This window comes from Suncus etruscus, chromosome 8, assembly GCF_024139225.1.
Source record: "Suncus etruscus isolate mSunEtr1 chromosome 8, mSunEtr1.pri.cur, whole genome shotgun sequence".
Classification (NCBI taxonomy): Eukaryota; Metazoa; Chordata; class Mammalia; order Eulipotyphla; family Soricidae; genus Suncus; species Suncus etruscus.
The window spans coordinates 115,342,648-115,363,274 of NC_064855.1; the positions used below are offsets into that span (position 1 = coordinate 115,342,648).

At 49.3% G+C, this 20,627-nt stretch overlaps 1 protein-coding gene and 1 non-coding gene across 2 annotated transcripts in view; one reads left to right on the plus strand and one right to left on the minus strand.

Annotated features, from left to right (window-relative positions):
* The window catches only part of TM9SF2 (transmembrane 9 superfamily member 2), a 52,358-nt gene extending 32,426 nt beyond the window's left edge, over positions 1 to 19,932 (plus strand). The window contains exons 7-17 of the mRNA XM_049778617.1: positions 207 to 318; positions 3,347 to 3,426; positions 4,897 to 5,005; positions 6,893 to 7,025; positions 10,063 to 10,182; positions 10,863 to 10,920; positions 13,031 to 13,190; positions 16,150 to 16,301; positions 17,715 to 17,826; positions 17,966 to 18,137; positions 19,223 to 19,932. Of these exons, the coding sequence (XP_049634574.1) occupies positions 207 to 318; positions 3,347 to 3,426; positions 4,897 to 5,005; positions 6,893 to 7,025; positions 10,063 to 10,182; positions 10,863 to 10,920; positions 13,031 to 13,190; positions 16,150 to 16,301; positions 17,715 to 17,826; positions 17,966 to 18,137; positions 19,223 to 19,290 (1,276 nt within the window). The 3' untranslated portion in view covers positions 19,291 to 19,932. The remainder of the gene's footprint in view (positions 1 to 206; positions 319 to 3,346; positions 3,427 to 4,896; positions 5,006 to 6,892; positions 7,026 to 10,062; positions 10,183 to 10,862; positions 10,921 to 13,030; positions 13,191 to 16,149; positions 16,302 to 17,714; positions 17,827 to 17,965; positions 18,138 to 19,222) is intronic.
* Positions 1,637 to 1,740, minus strand: LOC126017027 (U6 spliceosomal RNA). The gene has a single exon (XR_007498704.1). It is a non-coding gene; the product is annotated as a U6 spliceosomal RNA (small nuclear RNA).
* Positions 19,933 to 20,627: the final 695 nt, after the last annotated feature.

A 20,627-nucleotide genomic window follows, 5' to 3' on the forward strand; every position in this document is an offset into this window, starting at 1 on the left:
GGGCTCACTTAACTGAGCTCGTTATTTTCGCAAATAAAAACCCATATTTGCCCTTCTGAGTGTGGTGAGAAAGATTTCTTTACTTCTGGCACACAGCAACACAGCAAGAGGTGGACAGAATCTCTAAGCTGTCCAGGGGCCCCGTGCTGAAAAACTTTTAGTCCCTTTCATTCCAAGCCACTTAACGGGATGTTTGTACTCCACAGCTTCAAGCACACCCACGTGGATAAGCCTGACTGCACCGGGGCCCCCATGGACATAAGCAACAAGGCTTCCGGGGAGATCAAGGTCGCCTACACCTACTCGGTCACCTTCCAGGTGAGTGGTCCCGTTTGCAGCGACACCCGGAGCGGTAGTGCAGTGGGCAGGGCACTGGCCCACTCTGGATACAATCCCTGACCTCCCAGAGGGTCTCCTGAGCATTGCCATGAGTAATTCTTGCCATCAAAAACCCAAAACCGGAAAAAAAAAAAACAACCAAAACTGACAATGACTCAATCTGCATATCAAGCAGTTAGCAATTTCCAGCAAGCTAATAAAGCAGGGCCTGGTCTGCCAGACATGTATCTGCCAACACCATCAGACTCTGAGCGACAGGGCCAAAAATGTGAGCAGTTGGAGAAGGGAGCCTGTTGGGGTGCTTCCTGGAAGCCCAACCACTGCCTGGAGGTCAAAAGGGGAAGGAAGCCTTGCCTTGGAGGAGCAGCAGTGCAAATGCTCTTGAGACTGAGGCTCTGGGTCTCTGGGCAATGTAGCTTGTTTGTTTTCAAAGTCTGTATTTGAAAAAAACTAAAAAAAACAGTCGGGGCCGGCGAGGTGGCGCTAGAAGTAAGGTGTCTGCCTTGCAAGCGCTAGCCAAGGAAGAACTTTGGTTCGACGCCCCCCCCCCCCAGCGTCCCATGTGGTCCCCCCAAGCCAGGGGCAATTTCTGAGCGCTTAGCCAGGAGTAACCCCTGAGCATCAAATGGTGTGGCCCGAAAAACCAAAAAAAAAAAAAAACACAAAGTCAGGGGCCAGAGTGGTGGCACTAGAGGTAAGGCATCTGCCTTGCTCGTGCTAGCCTAGGCAAGACCGCAGTTCGATCCCCCGGTGTCCCATATGGCCCCCCCAAGCCAGGGGTGACTTCTGAGCGCATAGCCAGGAGTAACCCCTGAGCATCAATGGGTGTGGCCCCAAAACAAAACAAAACTAAAAAACAAAGTCAGTATTTGAGTCTGAATTAACTGGAGCATTTTCCCGTGATCAGCAGTTTCTGGCAGTTCTGGGGAGTTCTGGAGAATTGGTGGGAGCAGAGAAAACAGGTTTCCAGGAGGGCTGAGAGCTGAGTGGGATGACAGCTCCCATATCCCGGGGCTGGCATCTGGCATGGTCAAGTGTCTCTGTGGAACAGCTGGCAAGAGAGTGAAACTGATTATCACACTTTTGGGGGGGGGGGTGGCTTTGGTTTGGGGCTACATCTGGTGGTGCTCAGGGTTTACTCCTGACTCTGCACTCAGAAATCGCTCCTGGCGGGATTGGGGGACCATATAGGATGCCAGGGATTGAACCCAGGTCAGCTGAGTGCAAGGCAAATGTCCTACAACTGTTCTCTCACTCGAATCCCGAAACACTTTCTTTTTAACGTCACAATTTTTTTTTAAATATGTAACGCTTCACGAATTTGTGTGTCATCCTTGCGCAGGGGCCATGCTAATCTCTGTATCATTCCAATTTTAGCATATGTGCTGCCGAAGCGAGCACGTAACGTCACAATTTAATGCAAAACTTTAAAAGCATTATTTTTCTAGTAGCTAATACTTTGAAAAGCTCAATCTATTTGTTTGTTTGTTTGTTCTCACTCATGTGCTTCATTTCAGCTGATTTTCTTTTGTACACCTAAACTTCCTGAATCTCAGGACTGACCAAAGTTAAGATCAGTGAAAATTGGGGCCAGAGAGATAGCATAGAGGTAGGGCATTTACCTTTCATGGAAGGATGGTGGTTCGAATCCTGGCATCCTATATGGCACTCTGTGCCTGCCATGGGCGATTTCTGAGCATAGAGCCAGGAGTAACCCCTGAACGCTCCCAGGTGTGACCCAAAACCCCCCCCCAAAAAAAAAAAACCCAAAAAAAAGATCAGTGAAAATTGGGGCTGGACTGAGAGCATAGTGGGTAGGGGGGTGCTTTGCCTGTGGCCAACCTGGGTTCGATTCCCAGCATACCATAGGGTTCCCCAAGTAATTCTTTTTTTGGGGGGGTTTGGTTTTTGGGTCACACCCAGCAACGCTCAGGGGTTACTCCTGGCTCTGCACTCAGAAATTGCTCCTGGCAGGCTCGGGAGACCCTGTGGCAGGGGTCTCAAACTCGCGGCCCGCGGGCCATTTGCGGCCCTCCATACAACATTTTGTGGCCCGCGGCTGGCCTTCAAATATCACAGTATTCACGATTATTCACTTACCAAATAATCTCAATAAAAATTGCATTAGTAAGAAAAAAATTGCAGACCCAGAGAGAGCAGTGTTTGCCTTGCAAGCAGCCGATCCAGGATCTAAGGTGGTTGGTTAGAATCCCGGTGTCCCATATGGTCCCCCATGCCTGCCAGGAGCTATTTCTGAGCAGACAGCCAGGAGCAAGCCCTGAGCACACAGGGTGTGCTGGGTGTGGCCCAAAAACCAAAAAAAAAAAAAAAAAAAAAAATTGCATTAAACATTCTCATACCCTGAGCAGTTTTGTTCGGGGTATGCAAATGTTTAATGTAATTTTTTGCGATTATTTTTCTTACGAATGCGATTTTTTTATTGCGAATATTCAGTAAGCGAAATCCCTCATGCGGCCCCCAGGTAAATTGAGTTTGAGACCCCTGCTCTATGGGATGCTGGGATTCGAACCACCGTTGGTCCTGGATCAGCTGCATGCAAGGCAAATGCTCTGCCGCTGTGCTATCTCTTTGGCCCCCATGTCAGGAATAATTTCTTTTTCTTTTTTTGGTTTATAGGTTACACCCGGCAGCGCTCAGGGGTTACTCCTGGCTCTATGCTCAGAAATCGCTCCTGGCAGGCACGGGACCATATGGGATGTCGGGATTCGAACCACCATCCTTCTGCATGAAAGGCAAACGCCTTACTTCCATGCTATCTATACTCCGGCCCAGGAATAATTTCTGAGAGCAAAGCCAGAAGTAATCCGAGCACTGCTGGGAATGTCCCTACTGCTTCCCCCCCCTCCAAAAAAAAAAAAAAAAAACAGAATTAGCAAAAATTGCTCTTACGGGTAGACTATGACTAGAAGGTTTGGCTGTGAGTGGGCAGTTTGGAATTCTGAATATGTTTCAAGAGTTTTGTTTTGTGGTGTTCTTGTGCCTTCAGGAGGACAAAACTATCAGATGGGCTTCGAGGTGGGACTACATTCTGGAGTCCATGCCCCACACGCACATCCAGTGGTTTAGGTAAGAAGGGCTCACTTCCCTTCCACCTGGCCTGGAAATTATAGTCTGGAAGCCCGTGGGAGGGCTCTTGCCTTGCATGCACTCGACATGGGTTCGATTCCCTGGCATCTGGTGGTCCCCTGAACCAGAAGTACCCTCTCAGCACCACTCACTGAGTTGGCCCTCCAAACCAAACGCTTGTGCAGAGTCTGTTTCTCTGGCGATGCCTGCCTCTGGCCACTGCTTGGGGACCAAAAGGAGCTAAGTGTCCCTGCCTCTGAGCATCTTCTGTGACTTGGGAGGACCAGAGCCCCTCCTGGTCCCATCGCTCTCCCCTCCCGCATGGCCAGCCGATACTTTACCACTCATCACTGGACTGACTGGACTGGTTCTCGGTCGATTCGCTCAGGGCCCAGACCAGTCCTTGCAATTTGTGGCCCATCGCCTTTGGGTACAGTGGCATTTAATAATGTGACTGTGGACACCTAAGTCAAGTTACATATTATACACATTACACACAGGAATGTGTGCAATATACAGTCCGCAGTGTAGCATGTAGATTACACGTGTGATATGTAAATGCAGTGTGCATTTGCTATGCACATAAAATTATATGTATACATGTAAAGCTACATATTAACTAGGCTGTTCAATAATGTTGACTTGGATACACACATATACATGTGTGTAATATGTTAGCGTGTTATGGGCATAACACACATTATGTATGTAGTATATACTTATGTAATATAAATATTGTAAAATAGGGGCCGGAGAGATAGCATGGAGGTAAGGCCTTTCATGCCCTTCTGCTTTTCATGCAGAAGAACGGTGGTTTGAATCCCGGCATCCCATATGGTCCCCTGTGCCTGCCAGGGGTGATTTCTGAACATAGAGCCAGGAGAAACCCCTGAGCGCTGCCAGGTGTGGACCCCCCCCCAAAAAAAAAATATATATATATATATTGTAAAATATTTTTATATATAAATAAGACCTGGATCCATACTAAATTACATTATATATACACACATCTATGTGGTATTATGTATTACATGTGTAATATACAGTTCTGTAACGTGAACATCATCTATATACATGTATATATGCTACATACAAAGTACCTGAAGCTACCACCTATATCCTGCAAGAGACCTGGCAGAAGCCTGCCCACTCCCTGAACTGAATTAGATTCCAGTCACGTGTTTTGGTTCTGACTCGAGCTGTGTGGGTGGCGGTGCCTGGGAGGACCCTCCCCAAGGCCTCAGCCACTGAGGGTGTGAGCTGTGCCCCCCAGCCCCATCCCGCCCCTCCCTCGCATGTGTCAGCCCCTCACCAGGAAGTGTGGGCAGTCCTCTTACCCTGTGGTTCTGGGGTGTTGGCATCAGGCGCCCTCACCGGCCACGCCAATGACTGGGGAGCAGTTTTCCCCAAAGTTTGCCCCTCGGGAGCTAAGCCTCAGATAAACCCTGGCACTTGTCTCTCTCCAAGTAGCATCATGAACTCCCTGGTCATCGTCCTCTTCCTGTCTGGGATGGTGGCCATGATCATGCTGCGGACGCTGCATAAAGACATCGCCAGATACAACCAGATGGACTCCACGGTGAGTGCAGGGTTTGGTAGACAAGATCGCCTTTTGTTCGTTTGGGGCTTGGGTCCATTGTTTGCCCAGGCTTGTTCCTGGCTCTGCACTCAGGGTTCGCTCCTCATGGTTCTCTGAGAACCATACAGGATGCTGGGTGAGCTGAATGGAAGGCGAGCGCCTTCCCTGCTGTCCTGTCACTCCAGCCCCTAGTGAGGTGCTTGAGCTGAGTTCTCTCTCCCAGCTGCCTTTTTCTTCTTCTCTGGACCAAGGTTGAATGGCCTGAGGTCGAACTAGCTTTTTTTTAAAGCCTTCTCAAGAGTTGTCTTAAATTCACGTTGTCTTTTCTTTCACTTTTATGATCTTATTCGAGGCACCCTGGTTGGCCGCACTGGGTTTCACGCACTCAGCACTCCAAACCCACAGGCTCCACCCAAGTTTCCACTTCCCTTCATCCTTGTGTTAGGGTCCTCACCAGACCCCCTCACCCCACTCCTTTGTGCCAGCTCTTGGGTTATGTTGCCATTGACCAATTTATTGGATTCTCATCATCAAATATTTTTTTGTTTTTGTTTTTCTTTGGGGGGGGGTCAAACCTGATAGCGCTCAGGGGTTACTCCTGGCTCTATGCTCAGAAATCGCTCCTGGGGCCGGTGTCTGCCTTGCAAGCGCTAGCCAAGAAAAGACTGCGGTTCGATCCCCGGGTGTCCCACATGGTCCCCCCAGGCCAGCGGCAATTTCTGAGCGCTTAGCCAGGAGTAACCCCTGCGCATCAAATGGGTGTGGCCGAAAAACCAAAAAGAAAAAAAAAGGAAAAGAAATCACTCCTGGCAGGCACAGGGGACCATATGGGATGCCAGGATTTGAACCACCGTCCTTCTTGATGAAAGGCAAACGCCTTACCACCAAGCTATCTCTCCGGCTCCATATCAAATAGTTTGTAAATAAGTCTCAGGCTTGGGCATAATAAAGTCATCAGAGCAGTCATTTCTATATTGAAATCTGAAAAGTGGAGGCCAGAGCAATAGCACAGTGGGGAGGGCATCTGCCTTGCATGTGGCCAGATTCAACCAGTAGCATCCATATGGGTCCCCAGAATCTTCCAGGAGTACAGAGCCAGGTGTGGCCCAGAAATTAAAAAAAAAACACACACACAACATGGGGCCAGAGAGATAGCACAGTGTGCTAGGACATTTGCCTTGCACACGGCCGATTCAGGACAGACGGTGGTTCGAATCCCAGCATCCCATATGGTTCTCTGAGCCTGCCAGGAGCAATTTCTGAGCGCAGAGCCAGGAGTAAACCCTGAGTGCCACTAGGTGTGGCCCCAAAACAAACAAACAAACAAAACAACAACTGTGAAAAGTAGAGAGAGAGGGAGAGATCGATGAGAGAGAAAACATTGGAGAAGGGGCACTTGCCTTACATGCAGCTGACCTGAGTTGCTCCCCAGCATCCCCTAAGGTCCTCCCAAGCCCCACCAGGAATGACCCCTGACCTGAATACAGAGCCAGGATTAAGCCGGAAGGAACCCCCGGTGTGCCCTCAAACCTCAAGATTCTCCTCCGTCGCATAAGCTTGATTCTTTTTTCTTTCTGTTTTTTTTTTTTTTTTTTTTTTTTTTTTGGGTCACACCTGGCAGCACTCGGGGTTACTCCTGGCTCTACGCTCAGAAATTGCTCTTGGCAGGCTCGGGGGGGGGGGGGGGGGGGGGACACGACTATACGGGATGCCGGGATTTGAACTGATGACCTTCTGCATGAAAGGCAAACGCCTTACCTCCATGCTGTCTCTCCGGCCCCAAAGCTTGATTCTTTTGGCTTCTGCTCTGGGGTTTTGGTGCTTCTGAGCCAGGTAGGCTGAGCCGGTGCTGGATAACCCACGTCCCCTTCTCCCCTCGCTCTGCAGGAGGACGCCCAGGAGGAGTTCGGCTGGAAACTCGTTCACGGCGACATCTTCCGGCCGCCTCGGAAGGGGATGCTGCTGTCAGTTTCCCTCGGCTCGGGGACTCAGATCCTCATCATGACGTTCGTCACACTCTGTGAGTGTTCAGGGTTTTGGGGGGACCGGGCAGGCCTCGCTTTGGTAGCCCACATCCTAGATGGTGGAAAGAAGGAGCTGTGGCTCCCAGGTTAGAAAGAGAAAAGGATGAGCCATCAGCGAGTCCTGGTAACCGGGTCATCTTAACGCCACCAGGATGTCCACTCTCCTGGGCCACATGCCTTGGGGTCCCTTTGGACTTCCTCAAGGCAGATCAGGAGGAGTTTTGGGGGGCTGGAGAAGGAAGCTTTGGGTGGCCCTTTGAGGGGGCAGCGGGAGAGAACTTTGTTTTTTGTAGTAGTGTCCGGGAAAGATCTTTTTATGCACAAAAGTACCTTTTTTTTTTTTTTTTTTTTTTTTGGTTGTTGGGCCATACCCGGTGACACTCAGGGGTTACTCCTGGCTATGTGCTCAGATATCACTCCTGGCTTGGGAGAACATATGGGACTTTGGGGATCGAACCCAGGTCCGTCCTGGGTCAGCCTCGTGCAAGGCAACCGCCCCACTGCTGCGCCATCACTTCAGCCCTCAAAAGTACCTTCTTGTGCAATTTCTAAGAATCTGCAGGAATGGGGCCGGGCGGTGGCGCTGGAGGTAAGGTGCCTGCCTTACCTGCGCTAGCCTAGGAGACGGACCGCGGTTCGATCCCCCGGCGTCCCATATGGTCCCCCAAGCCAGGAGCGACTTCTGAGCGCATAGCCAGGAGTAACCCCTGAGCGTTACCGGGTGTGGCCCAAAAACCAAAAAAAAAAAAAAAAAAAAGAATCTGCAGGAATACCATTAATTACCCTTTGGCCAACTAATTCCTCCCCACCTTAGATCAGGGGCCATGTTCTGAAGCCTTTCTGGGGTATGGGGGGTGCTTTGATCCCCTGGCTCTGCTTTCCAAATTTGTGAGAGAGCGAGGGAGGAAAAGGCTTATGAGTGGAATTTTCCGAATTCTGCTTTCCTTCCTGTCGGTCTCCTATGGTCTGTGACCAGGAATCTGGATATAATCGGAAAAATTCAGAAACCACTGGCTTTGCTTGCTTTGAAGTCGGATTGAGGTTAAATCCATAATCCTAAGGCAGGTTCCCGTGGGTGAAATTGTTGCCTTACTTACAGGGGGCTTAACTGCACACATGCTGGGTAGTGCCAACGCTCATGAGTATTGATGAGGCAGGTTTGAATCCATGCATGTGTCAGACTGACGAGGACACTGAGAAGAAGGCAGGCAGGAGCTTTGGGCGATGGCTTGAAGGGCCCAGAATCCCAAAGAATCAGGCTGCGGGATACCAGGGGCAAAACTCTGCCCTGAGCTCTGTGCAGGAGACGCACAGAGTGCATCTGCCACTTCTGGGTCTTTAGTTGTCGGGCACAACTGCAAAGAAGGCGTGTCGGATTTGAGGGAGAGTCGGGGAGCCTCGGGGAGGGCGTGGTGGGGATCGTTGTCAGCCGCACACATGGGGACAAGCTGCTTCTGAGCCCGCTGGTCCCACCCAAGGGCCGGGTCAGAGGGTTCCAGGAGCTCCTCCACTGCGGTTCCCAAACTTGCTTGACCTACCACTTCCCTTTCCAGGGGGGAAAAAATTCCTCAGCAGCGTCTCTGGTGCCTGAGGCTGCTTTCGTCCATAGCCCCTTGACCCAGCTCCAGTGTTGGCATTGTCCATACCTGGGAACTCGATCAGTCATTCTCCTGTGGCTAAGGCCCCTTCTGGCTTCCTTCTGAGGGAGGTACCGAGCTTGTGTTGGGCATGTCCTGGAGGGAGGCGCCTGGCTCCACACTCCTGGGATCAAGACGCCCCGGGAAACCCCCCTGACTCCCTCTTGAGTCCCGCTCAATGCTCCGAGTGTGGCAGCTTATTTTATTCCCAGCTTGAGCCAAGCCCTGACCGGGAAGACCCGGCAGGACTGGCTGGCGGGGTTCGGGAAACCCAGCCTTCCCTTCTCTGCTGGTTCCATTCTCTCTCTTACACCTGAGCGTGAGGTGGGTTTTCCCCACCCTGGAGGGATGGAAAAGGCCTGAGGGACAGAGAAGTTTGTCCCTACCTCGGGCACTGGACATGCAACTCAGATATGGAGCACCCCTCTTGGGAATAGGGGACACGTGTGCTCTTAGGCAGTCGTGAACGTAACAAATATGTAACAAGCGGAAAAGACCCTCGGCCTCAGCTAGGCCACAGTATATTGGTGATGTATCAGGAAGTATGTGTTGGCGAACGGATGGGACTCAGACATTTGCTGTCTGATTGGAGCCCAAGCATCAGCAACTTGTCACTGCACCTCTCCAGGTGATTCCATTAAAGAATTTATTAGAAATTGGGGCTGGAGGGGCCGGGCGGTGGCGCTGGAGGTAAGGTGCCTGCGCTAGCCTAGGACGGACCACGGTTCGATCCCCCGGCGTCCCATATGGTCCCCCAAGAAGCCAGGAGCAACTTCTGAGCGCATAGCCAGGAGTAACCCCTGAGCATCACAGGGTGTGGCCCAAAAACCAAAAAAAAAAAAAAAAAAAAAAAAAAAGAAATTGGGGCTGGAGGCCAGAGAGATAGCATGGAGGTAGGGCATTTGCCTTGCATGCAGAAGGATGGTGGTTTGAATTCCAGCATCCCATATGGTCCCCCAAGCCTGCCAGGAGGGATTTCTGAGCATAGAGCCAGGAGTAACCCCTGAGTGCCACCAGGTGTGACCCAAAAATGGGGGGGGGGATATATATGTATATATATCGGGGCCAGAGTGACAGAACAGTGGGTAGGGTGTTTGTCTTGAATGTGGCTGACCTGGGTTCTATCCCCAGCGTCCGATATGGTCCCCCAAGCCTACCAGGAGTGATTTCTGAGTGCAGAGCCATGAGTAACCCCTGAGTAATCCCTGAGCCCTGCTGGGTGTGGCAACAAAACCAGAGAGTTATTAAAACTAAAGGAATAAAAGGCAGTATCCTGAAGCCTTTGTAATATTTTAAGCTAGTAATTCTTCCATAAAAATGCATTCCAAATCAATAAAACAACAAAACAAACAAAAAATGCCCTGGTCACACCTCACGTGTCCTGCTTGCCTTCCAGTCTTTGCCTGCCTGGGCTTCTTGTCTCCTGCCAACCGAGGCGCCCTGATGACCTGCGCCGTGGTGCTCTGGGTGCTGCTGGGCACGCCCGCGGGCTACGTGGCTGCCAGGTTCTACAAATGTAAGTATATCTCCGCAGCTGCCCCGGAAGCTGCGCGTGTGTGTGTCGTAGCCTTGGGAAAAAGACATCCTGTTCTTGGTTTCCTTGTAGTGTGGGTCATTCACTGTCTCTAGATTCATTTGTTCAGCCATTTTTTTTAAGTTAGGGTTTTGGGCCAGAGTGAGGAGTGATAGCACAAAGGGAAAGGTATTTTCCTTGCACACAGCTCCCCGTGGGTTTGATCCTGGCATCCTATAGACCCGCAGGGGTCTCAAACTCAATTTACCCGGGGGCTGCAGGAGGCAAAGTTGGGGTGATCCTTGAGTGCAAAGTCAGTAGTAAGCCCTGAACATTGGGGGGTGTGACCCAAACAACTAAAACAAAACAAAAGGAAAAAAGATTCCTCTAGAGCAGGGCCACAAAATGTTGTACGGAGGGCCGTTTGCAGCCCGCGAGTTTGAGACCCTTGCTAGGTTCCCCTGAGCACCTCCAACAGTGATTCTGAGCACTGCTTGTGTGCGGCCTCCCAAAAAGAAGTTGGGTTTTGACTTAAGTGGTTTGACTGAGGGCCAGAGAGAGTCCAGTGGTTTGGGCACTCCAGTCTTTGTGGGTGGGGGGAGGGGTATTCTTTATTCAGCCCTAGACTGGCACGGGGGACCTTGGGGTTCCATGTGTTTTACTCCTTCTGTTTGCCTTCACAGCCTTCGGTGGCGAAAAGTGGAAAACAAATGTTTTATTGACGTCATTTCTTTGTCCTGGGTAAGTGGATGTTTCAGTGACAACGTAGCCTTGTTTCTCAGCTTTCAATCGTATATCTAAAGCACTGTCTTTAAAACCACATTTCTGAGAAAGTCAGATTTTTTTAAGTAATTCTTTTTTTTTTTTTTTTTTGGTTTTTGGGCCACACCGTTTGACGCTCAGGGGTTACTCCTGGCTAAGTGCTCAGAAATTGCCCCTGGCTTGGGGGGACCATATGGGACGCCGGGGGATCGAACCGCGGTCAGTTCCTTGGCTAGCGCTTACAAGCAGACACCTTATCTCTAGCGCCACCTTCCCGGCACCTTAAGTAATTCTTTATTACTCTAGTGTAATTGCTGAAATAGTTTTTTCCCTCAAGCCAACAGAGTAACAAAACTGAAAAGCACATTTTTTTTTGGTTTTTGGGTCATACCCGGCAGCGCGCAGGGGTTACTCCTGGTTCTATGCACAGAAATCGCCCCTGGCAGGGTTGGGGGGCCATATGGGATGCCGGGATTCGAACCACCGTCCTTCTGCATGAAAGGCAAACGCCTTACCTCCATGCTATCTCTCCGCCCCCCCCCTTTTTTTTTAATTAAAAGGGTGAAGGGCTGGAGAGAGGGCACAGGGGTTAAGACATTTGCCTGGTATCCTTGTATGTATGCAGCCTACCTGGTTTTGCTCCCTGGCACATGTATAGTTGGTCCCCCCCAAACACTTTTCGGAATGATCCCTGAGAACCAACAAAATGTGACTCCCTCCAAAAAATTCTTTTTTCTTGAAAAGAAAAGTCTTTAGTAAACATCTGCAGTATAATTACTGTATGCCTTCTCTGGAAAAAGTCTGTGTCTTCTTGTAGAGAAGATAGCATGATGTTTATTTACTTGCTTGTTTATATATTTTTTGGTTTTGGTGCCTCACCCAGCAGCGCTCAGGGGTTACTCCTGGCTCAGTGCTCAAAAATCGCCCCTGGCAGGCATGGGAGACTACATGGGATGTCAGGATTGAACCCAGGTTGGCTGTGTGCAAGTTGAACACTCTACCGCTGTGTTATCATTCCAGCCCATTTGTTTATTTATTTATGTATTTATTTATTTAAATTGAATCGCTATGAACGATAGAGCTCTGATGCTATTCACGATCGAGTTCCATATAGACAGTGTCCAACACACATCCCATCCCAGGGCTGTCCTTTTCTGTGAGGCTTCATCTAAGGCTTCTGGCCCCTTCTCTCCCTTTCCCGTGTGAGACACTCACACCACACACTGCTCAACTCAACGACCCCTTTCTCTTGGGACTCTTTCCTCCCTAGCTTCATGACAGCTGCCCCATGCTGGGTCTCTTATGTGTCCGGCCATCCCTGCTCTGAGTCACATTTATCAGCCCTCTCTTGAAAGTGGGATAGGGTAGGGGTGAGAAGCATCATTTACTGAGACCCATCACCACTTTTTACATCAGCCAACACCTGCAGAGAATGATGGTAGTAGGCACGACAAATGCATTTGAGAATATTGGGAAGGTTGTTTTGTTGGTTTGTTTTGTTTTATTTTGTTTTGGGGTTATTCCTGGCCCTGTGCTCAGGAATCATTCCTGGGGATGTTTAGTGAACCACCTAGATGCTGGGGATTTAGCTGAGTGAGTCAGCCTCGTTCAGGGCGAGCCCTTACCTACTATGCTATTGATTCAGCCCCTGCATTTGACAATGGTAAACATTGTTTCTAGATTTTATTTATTTATTTATTTATTTTGGTTTTGGGGCCACACCTGGCAGCGCTTGGGGGTTACTCCTGGCTCTGCACTCAGAAATTGCTCCTGGCAGGCTCGGGGGACCATATGGGGTGCTGGGATTTGAATTTCTGGCATCCCTTATGGGTCTCTTGAGCCTGCCGGGAGTAGCTCTGGAGCGCAGCTGAGTGTGGCCCCAAAACCAAAAAAAAAAAAGACAATATGGCGTTTCCTAGTGATGTTTAAGTTTGCATCCTGCGTGACTTGGCCACATATAGCCTGGATGAACAGGTATAAGGAATGGACCTTGTACCTGGGTCCAAGCAGGTTGTGCCCGTCAGCTGCTCCCCCGTGGTTCAGGTGCTCATCTACCCATCCCATTTCTTCCCACCCCTGTGTCTTTCAGGATCGTGTTCGCAGACTTCTTCATCATGAACCTCATCCTCTGGGGGGAGGGCTCCTCGGCCGCCATCCCCTTCGGCACGCTGGTGGCCATCCTGGCCCTGTGGTTCTGCATCTCGGTGCCCCTAACTTTCATTGGCGCCTACTTCGGCTTCAAGAAGAATGTAAGTTGGCTGGGCACTGCGACCTTGCAGGGAAATGGTCCCATGGCGGCCTCAGCATTTACCACCAGAAGAGATGGAGGGAAAGATGAAAAAGAAAAAGTTTAAATTTGAGTTTTGTAGAAAAAGAAAATTCCTGCCTTTTGAGCAGGACGACGGTCTTGCTGAAAATAAGAACGTCTTTGGAGTATGGCCAAAGATTAAGGGTGTAGCTTAGGCTGCATAAGTTTTGTAGTAAATGAATGAAATGACCTTTTTTTTTTTTTTTTTTTTGGTTTTTGGGCCACACCCAGCAGTGCTCAGGGGTCACTCCTGGCTGTCTGCTCAGAAATAGCTCCCGGCAGGCACGGGGGACCACATGGGACACCGGGATTCGAACCAACCACCTTTGGTCCTGGATCGGCTGCTTGCAAGGCAAACGCCACTGTGCTATCTCTCCGGGCCCAGACCTTTTTTTTTTCTTAATAAAAATAGTCAGCATGTGGGGTTTTCCTTCCTAATCCGTCAACAGCAAAAATATTTGGGGAGTTGGGTTAGTTTTGTTTTTCATCCTCACCTGGCAGTGCTCAGAATTTGCTCCTGGTTCTGCACCCAGGGATCACTTCCGGTAGGCTTGGGAAACCATATGTGGTACTGAGGATTGAACTTGGATTGGCCTCATGCAAGACAAACACCCTCCCCACGATATTATCATTCCAGCCCTTAAGTTTTTAAATACATGACTTGAGAGTGAAGGTCTAATATTCCCTGCTGAAATTTGGGGAAGTTGTTTGTTTTATCTTTTGATTTGGTCTTCAGACAGCCAGCAGTGTCCACGGATTACTCTGACTCTTCTCGGGAATTACTCTTGTTGAGTGCCAGGTGACCGTATGGGGTGCCAGGAATCAAACCTGGAGCAACTAGGTATAAAGCAAAGGCTCTACCTACCTTCTGTAGTATCTATCTCTCCGGCCCCTGAAATTTGATTTTTTTGTTTTTTGTTGGTTTGTTTTTGGGTCATACCTGGCAGCGCCCAGGGGTTACTCCTGGCTCTGAGCTCAGGAATCACTCCTGTCAGGCTTGGGGACCAAATGGGATGCCTGGAATCGAACTTGAGTCTGTCTCCGGTCAGCCACTTGCAAGGCAAACAATCTACTGCTGTGTTATCACTCCGTCCCCTGGAATTTGATTTTTTTTTTTTTTAAGAAGGTAGAAAAGTTTATTGCAAAATAGAGGGAAAAGAAGCTGGAATTTTATTTTTAAGGGAGATTATAATCAAGGCCCAGAGCTCTCTGGCCTGGCCTGTCTCTCTTCTCCCCTCAGGCTAGGAAAGTGAGGAGGAGAAGGAGGAGGAGGAGGGGGAGGAAGAAGAGGAGAAGGAGAATTCTTCCTCATGCCCAAGTCTTTTCCTTGTCCTTCTCTGAAAGTTGGTGTGAAGTTCGGAGAATGTGGTTTGCAGTGTGAGGGCACCTGTCTGTCTGCTTCCTGCTTCCTCTGCACCCCTTTGCCAACTACTCAAGGGTTTCTCCCCTCTCTGGAATATTGTTTAATTTGTGATTTTAAATTCTTATTGTATAAGTAGGAACAACACATCTTTTTAATTACATACATAAATTTAATTTTAATAAGTACCGAAATTCCTGACATACTACTAGTTAAAAATTGAAAAATGGGGGCTGGGAAGGTGGCGCTAGAGGTAAGGTGTCTGCCTTACTTAGGTTCGATCCCCCAGCGTCCCATATGGTCCCCCCAAGCCAGGGGCGATTTCTGAGCGCATAGCCAGGAGTAACCCCTGAGCGTCAAATGGGTGTGGCCCAAAAACCAAAAAAAAAAAAAAAATTAAAAAATGAAAACTGGAAGAACAGTATAATGCTTTTCTACATATATATATATATATATATATATATATATATATATATATATATATATATATATACACACACACACACACACACACACACACACACACACACACACATTATCTCAAGGAAAATGCCAAATTTAACTTTATTTTTGGGTTGGAGGCACACTCGACAATGCTCTGGCTCTGCGCTCAGGAATTACTCTTGGCAGTGTTCAGAGACTATAGGGGAAACCGGGGATCAAATCTGGGTCAGTCTCATGCCAAACACCACTGCTCTGTACTATCATTTCAGTCCTCAAAAAAACCAAGGTTGGAGCCCAGAGAGATAGCACAGCGGCGTTTGCCTTGCAAGCAGCCGATCCAGGACCAAAGGTGGTTGGTTCGAATCCCGGTGTCCCATAGGGTCCCCCGAGCCTGCCAGGAGCTATTTCTGAGCAGACAGCCAGGAGTAACTCCTGAGCAACACCGGGTGTGGCCCAAAAACCAAAAAAAAAAAAAAAAGAACCAAGGTTGTTTTCTTTTTGTTTTGTTTTTATTTTTTTTGGGGGGGGGGGGACACACCCAGTGACACTGGATTACTCCTGGCTTGGGGGACTATATGGGATGCCGGGGATGGAACTGAGGTTCATCCTGGGTCAGCCTTGTGCAAGGCAAATACCCTACTGCTGCGCCATCGCTCCGGCCCCGTTGAACTTTTATTTTAAACAAGAATTCCTACATATACACAAATATTATTCCTCTTCAGCTCTGCTCAGTTATTTTAGACTCCCAGTACCTTGTAGTGCATTATGAAAGGGAGAATGATCAAGAATGCCACCAATTGGGGCCAGAGCAATAGCACAGCGGTAGGGCATTCGCCTTGCATGCGGCCAACACAGGACAGACACCAGCTTAATTCCCAGCAACCCATATGGTCCCCTGACTGGCCGCTCGGTGCCCAGGCTCTCCTGCTCTCCTGTTCTCCTGCGGTACACCTTGGTAAGCCCGGGCTGCTGGAATTGACTGGCCGGCACATTCTCGATCCTGAGAATCTGAGGAGAACAATACGGCCATGTAGCATAGAGAAGGGCAGAAATCAATGGATCTCACTCTTTTCCCTTCTCTCTCTTCCTCCCAAAGGCCATTGAACACCCAGTCCGCACCAATCAGATCCCACGGCAGATTCCCGAGCAGTCCTTCTACACCAAGCCTCTGCCTGGCATCATCATGGGTGGGATCCTGCCCTTCGGCTGCATCTTTATTCAGCTCTTCTTCATTCTGAATAGTATCTGGTAAGTGAGGGTCCCTTCCCTCTCAGTCCCCATTAATTATCCTTAGACGAATCTTATTTGTTTTCTCTTTCGCCACATGGATCGTGCTTCTAGCTTGTAAATAGAAGCTCCTCCAGGGGCTGGAGAGATAGCACAACAGTTGGGCGTTTGTCTTGCATGCAGCCGATCTAGGATAGACAGGTGGTTCGAATCCTGGCATCCCATATGATCCCCTGAGCCTGCCATGAGTGATTCCTGAGCTCACAGCCAGGAGTAACCCCTGAGCACTGCTGGGTGTGGCCCAAAAACCAGTAAATAAGTAAATAATAGAAGCTCCTTCAGTAACCAGATATCATGGGGGTGGGGCCACACACCCATCAGTGCCCGGGACTGACTCCAGATTCTGCACTCAGGAATCACTGGCTTGGGGGACCATCAGGGGTACCTGGGGATGGAAACTAGTCAGCCAAGTACAAGGCCATCACCCGGTGGTGTCACCCACTCGTCCGGGCCCTGATGCCAGCTTTGCCTTTGTTCTCAGCCCCCTGTGCCCGACAGAACTACTCACCACACACTTTGAGCCCCTTACCGGGCTGGCATCAGAGAGGCTTTTAATCAGCTTTTGCGCCCATTGGCAGAGCTGCCGGTTTGAGGTAGCTTAGGGTCAAAGAAACTCACCCTTCTCAGTCAGTAGAACACCCCTTCTGCCCCCGTTATTCCAGCATCCCCCAAGTCCAGCTGATTGTATCACGTGATAAGCAGTGGGACACATGTGCCCAGAATAACTCTGGTGTCTTCCAGCCTCTCCGCTAATCCCTGTCCGAGTTGCCAAGGTGCACTCTGGGCTGTGTGTGTGCCTGACTTGAGAGTTTGTGGTTTTGGGCAGGAGCCATAGTACAGCAGAAAGGGCCCTTGCCTTGCACTTGACTGATCTGGGTTCGATCCCCAGCGTCCCTTCGGGTCCCCCAGCAAGCACTATCAAGAGTGACTTCCTGGGCCCGGAGAGATAGCACAGCGGCGTTTGCCTTGCAAGCAGCCGATCCAGGACCAAAGGTGGTTGGTTCAAATCCCGGTGTCCCATATGGTCCCCCGTGCCTGCCAGGAGCTATTTCTGAGCAGACAGCCAGGAGTAACCATGAGCACTGCCGGGTGTGGCCCAAAAACCAAAAAAAAAAAAAAAGAAAAAAAGAGTGACTTCCTGAGCGCAGAGCCAGGAGTCAGCCTTGAGCATCGCTAGGTGTGGCCCCAAAACAAAAATATATCTGGCTCCCCACGAGCAAGGAAGTGCCCTCGCTCAACTCAGCTCTCACCCAGGTACTCGGAGAAACGGGCCTTTGGGAGGGGGAGAAAGTGAAGAGGAAGGAAGAGGCAGAGGCAGCTCCTCTGCCTGCGAGCAAATGCCTCATGCATCGGCGTGGGCTTGTTGGGTTCTAGGTCCCACCAGATGTACTACATGTTCGGCTTCTTGTTCCTGGTGTTCATCATTCTGGTCATCACGTGTTCCGAAGCCACCATCCTCCTCTGCTATTTCCACCTGTGTGCGGAGGTACGTGTCGGTTCATCTGGAAACCATCCTTCCTTTGCCTGTCCTCTGGGCATTTCAGCGGCTGCGGTTGCCGCGTGTCTTCTGTCCTCTGCCCTGGAAGGTGACTTTGCTCTCCTCCCCTCCCCTCCCCTCCCCTCAGGACTACCACTGGCAGTGGCGTTCGTTCCTCACCAGCGGTTTCACTGCCGTCTATTTCCTCATCTACGCGATCCACTACTTCTTCTCCAAGCTCCAGATCACGGGCACGGCGAGCACCATTCTCTACTTTGGCTACACCATGATAATGGTCTTGATCTTCTTCCTCTTTACAGGTAAAGTGCTCAGCTTTAAAAAGATGTTCAGAGGGACCAGAGCCATAGGATGTATGGGAGGGTGCTTGACACAGCACACACACACACACACGAACACACGAACACACGGCTTACCTGGGTTCTGTCCTCAGCATCGCCTAGGGTTCCTCAGCCCACCAGGAGTAGATATTCCTCAGTGCATAGGTTGGAGAAACACACACCCACACCCACACCCACCCCTACACACACACACACACCCCTACACACACATACCTACACACACACACACACACACACCCTGACACAGGACTGATTCCCCGGCCCACCAGGAGTAGTTACTCCTCAGTGCATAGGTAGGAGAAACACACACACACACACACACACACACACACACACCACCCCTACACACACATACCTACACACACACACACACACACACATCCTGACCCAGGACTGGTTCCCCGGCCCACCAGGAGTAGTTATTCCTCAGTGCATAGGTAGGAGAAACACACACACACACAACCTTCACACACACACATACACACACACACACAGACACACACACACCCTGACCCAGGACTGGTTCCCCGGCCCACCAGGAGTAGTTATTCCTCAGTGCATAGGTAGGAGAAACACACACACACACACACACACACACACACACCCCTACACCCCCCCACACACACACCCCTACACCCCCCCCCCACACACACACACCCTGACCCAGGACTGGTTCCCCGGCCCACCAGGAGTAGTTATTCCTCAGTGCACGCATGCACGCACGCACGCACACACACACACACACACACACACACACACTATGGAGTATGGACTGTGTGGTCTGATCCCTAGCAGTTCTGATCCCTGGCGTCCTACATGGTTCCCTTAAGCCAGGAGCGATTTCTGAGCACACAGCCTAGAGTAACCCCTGGGCGTCACTGGGTGTGGCCCCCCAAAAACCACCAACTCATAAACCTAGGGAGTATTCTCAATACATTTATAGTTTAGTGATGGAAGGAACCAGTCACTTTAAATCTGCATAGTTTTTTCCATGTAAATTGGAAACTTCCTTTGAAAAAGGTTTCTTTTCTTTTCCCCCCCTCTAGGAACAATTGGTTTTTTTGCATGCTTTTGGTTTGTTACCAAAATATACAGTGTGGTGAAGGTTGACTGACGGAGGAAGCCCTGGTGTGTCCAGTTAAAACAGAAATAAATTAATTCTTCATCAACAAAGACCTGGTTTGTGACTCCCTTGAGTTTTATCAGACTTATTGGCCTAGTATTCCTTCAGAAAAAAAAAAGAAAATGAATTTCAAATCCACTTCTTCCCATCCACCTGTCCCCGAAAACTGTTTTCAACTCTCAAGACATTTGTATTGTGATTTGATTAAGTATATACTCAGTTGTTCTCCATGGAGAGCAAATTTAAATATGCTCTGTGTATTTGTAAATATACAATAGCTCTACAATTTTTTTCCATCATCTAACACAGGTAGAGACGGCCATATTCAGCAGTGAAATGCAGGACTATTTGTTGTAAATAGGATTTTCTAGGCTCTGGAGGCAGAAAGAATTATTTTTCTTTGAAGGAAATAACTTTTTATCATGGTAATTTTGAAGGATGATTCGTATGCTCTGTTTCGGGGGGGTTGTGGCTTTTAAAACAAAACAAAACAAACTCTTGTATTGGTTGTACCTGTCGAGTACCTTCTCTGTTTCAATATCCATCATTCCCGTGGATTGGCCTTTTAAACTATGTGCCTCTGAGTCTTTGAATTTATAAATTTGTTATCTTAATAAATACTGTAAAAACGTCTTCGTTGTTGCATCTTGACCTGTTGTATATTCACGGAGATTCTGTAAATACAAATCTATTTACCACCAGTGTTTGGAAATGATTTCTCTACCAATGTTAGCTGTTTTTCACCTGACTTTTGGGCATGTTCCACTCACATTGGAGGGTTTGATTTTGGTTTTGGGGTCACATCTGTCATGTTCAGGGCTTACTCCTGGTTCTGCACTTGGGGATTACTCTTGGTGGTGCTCAAAGGACCATATGGGATGCAAAAGATCGAACTCGGGTTATTCACTTGCATGGCCTGAGACCTCCCCACTGTGCTATCGCTTCAGTCCCCACAAGTGAGGTTTTGTTTTTTTTTTTTTTTTGATCCAAAGGAAATTCCTATCTCCTGGGATTTGTGAAAACTGGTGTTTCTCACTGACGGCAGTAACAGGAATTTGAGTCCTGTGTCCCTCCCTCGCCAGGAATGGAATCGATGGGGGTCTGGTGGACAAGAGTGGGCCCTACTGCATAGTCATCACGAATTTCATGAGGGGAATTGCCTGTTTTTCAAAAGAAAGTTTCTGATTTTTAAAAGGTTCCTTGTGCCGTGATTAGCAAGTCTTTCCCTCTTTGCTCTTGAATGGCATTTCACAAAGGTTTTTATTCCTTGGCATTATGAACTTTCATGTCCGTCTGGTGAGTTGAATCCTGTGGAGTATGGGAGCCGG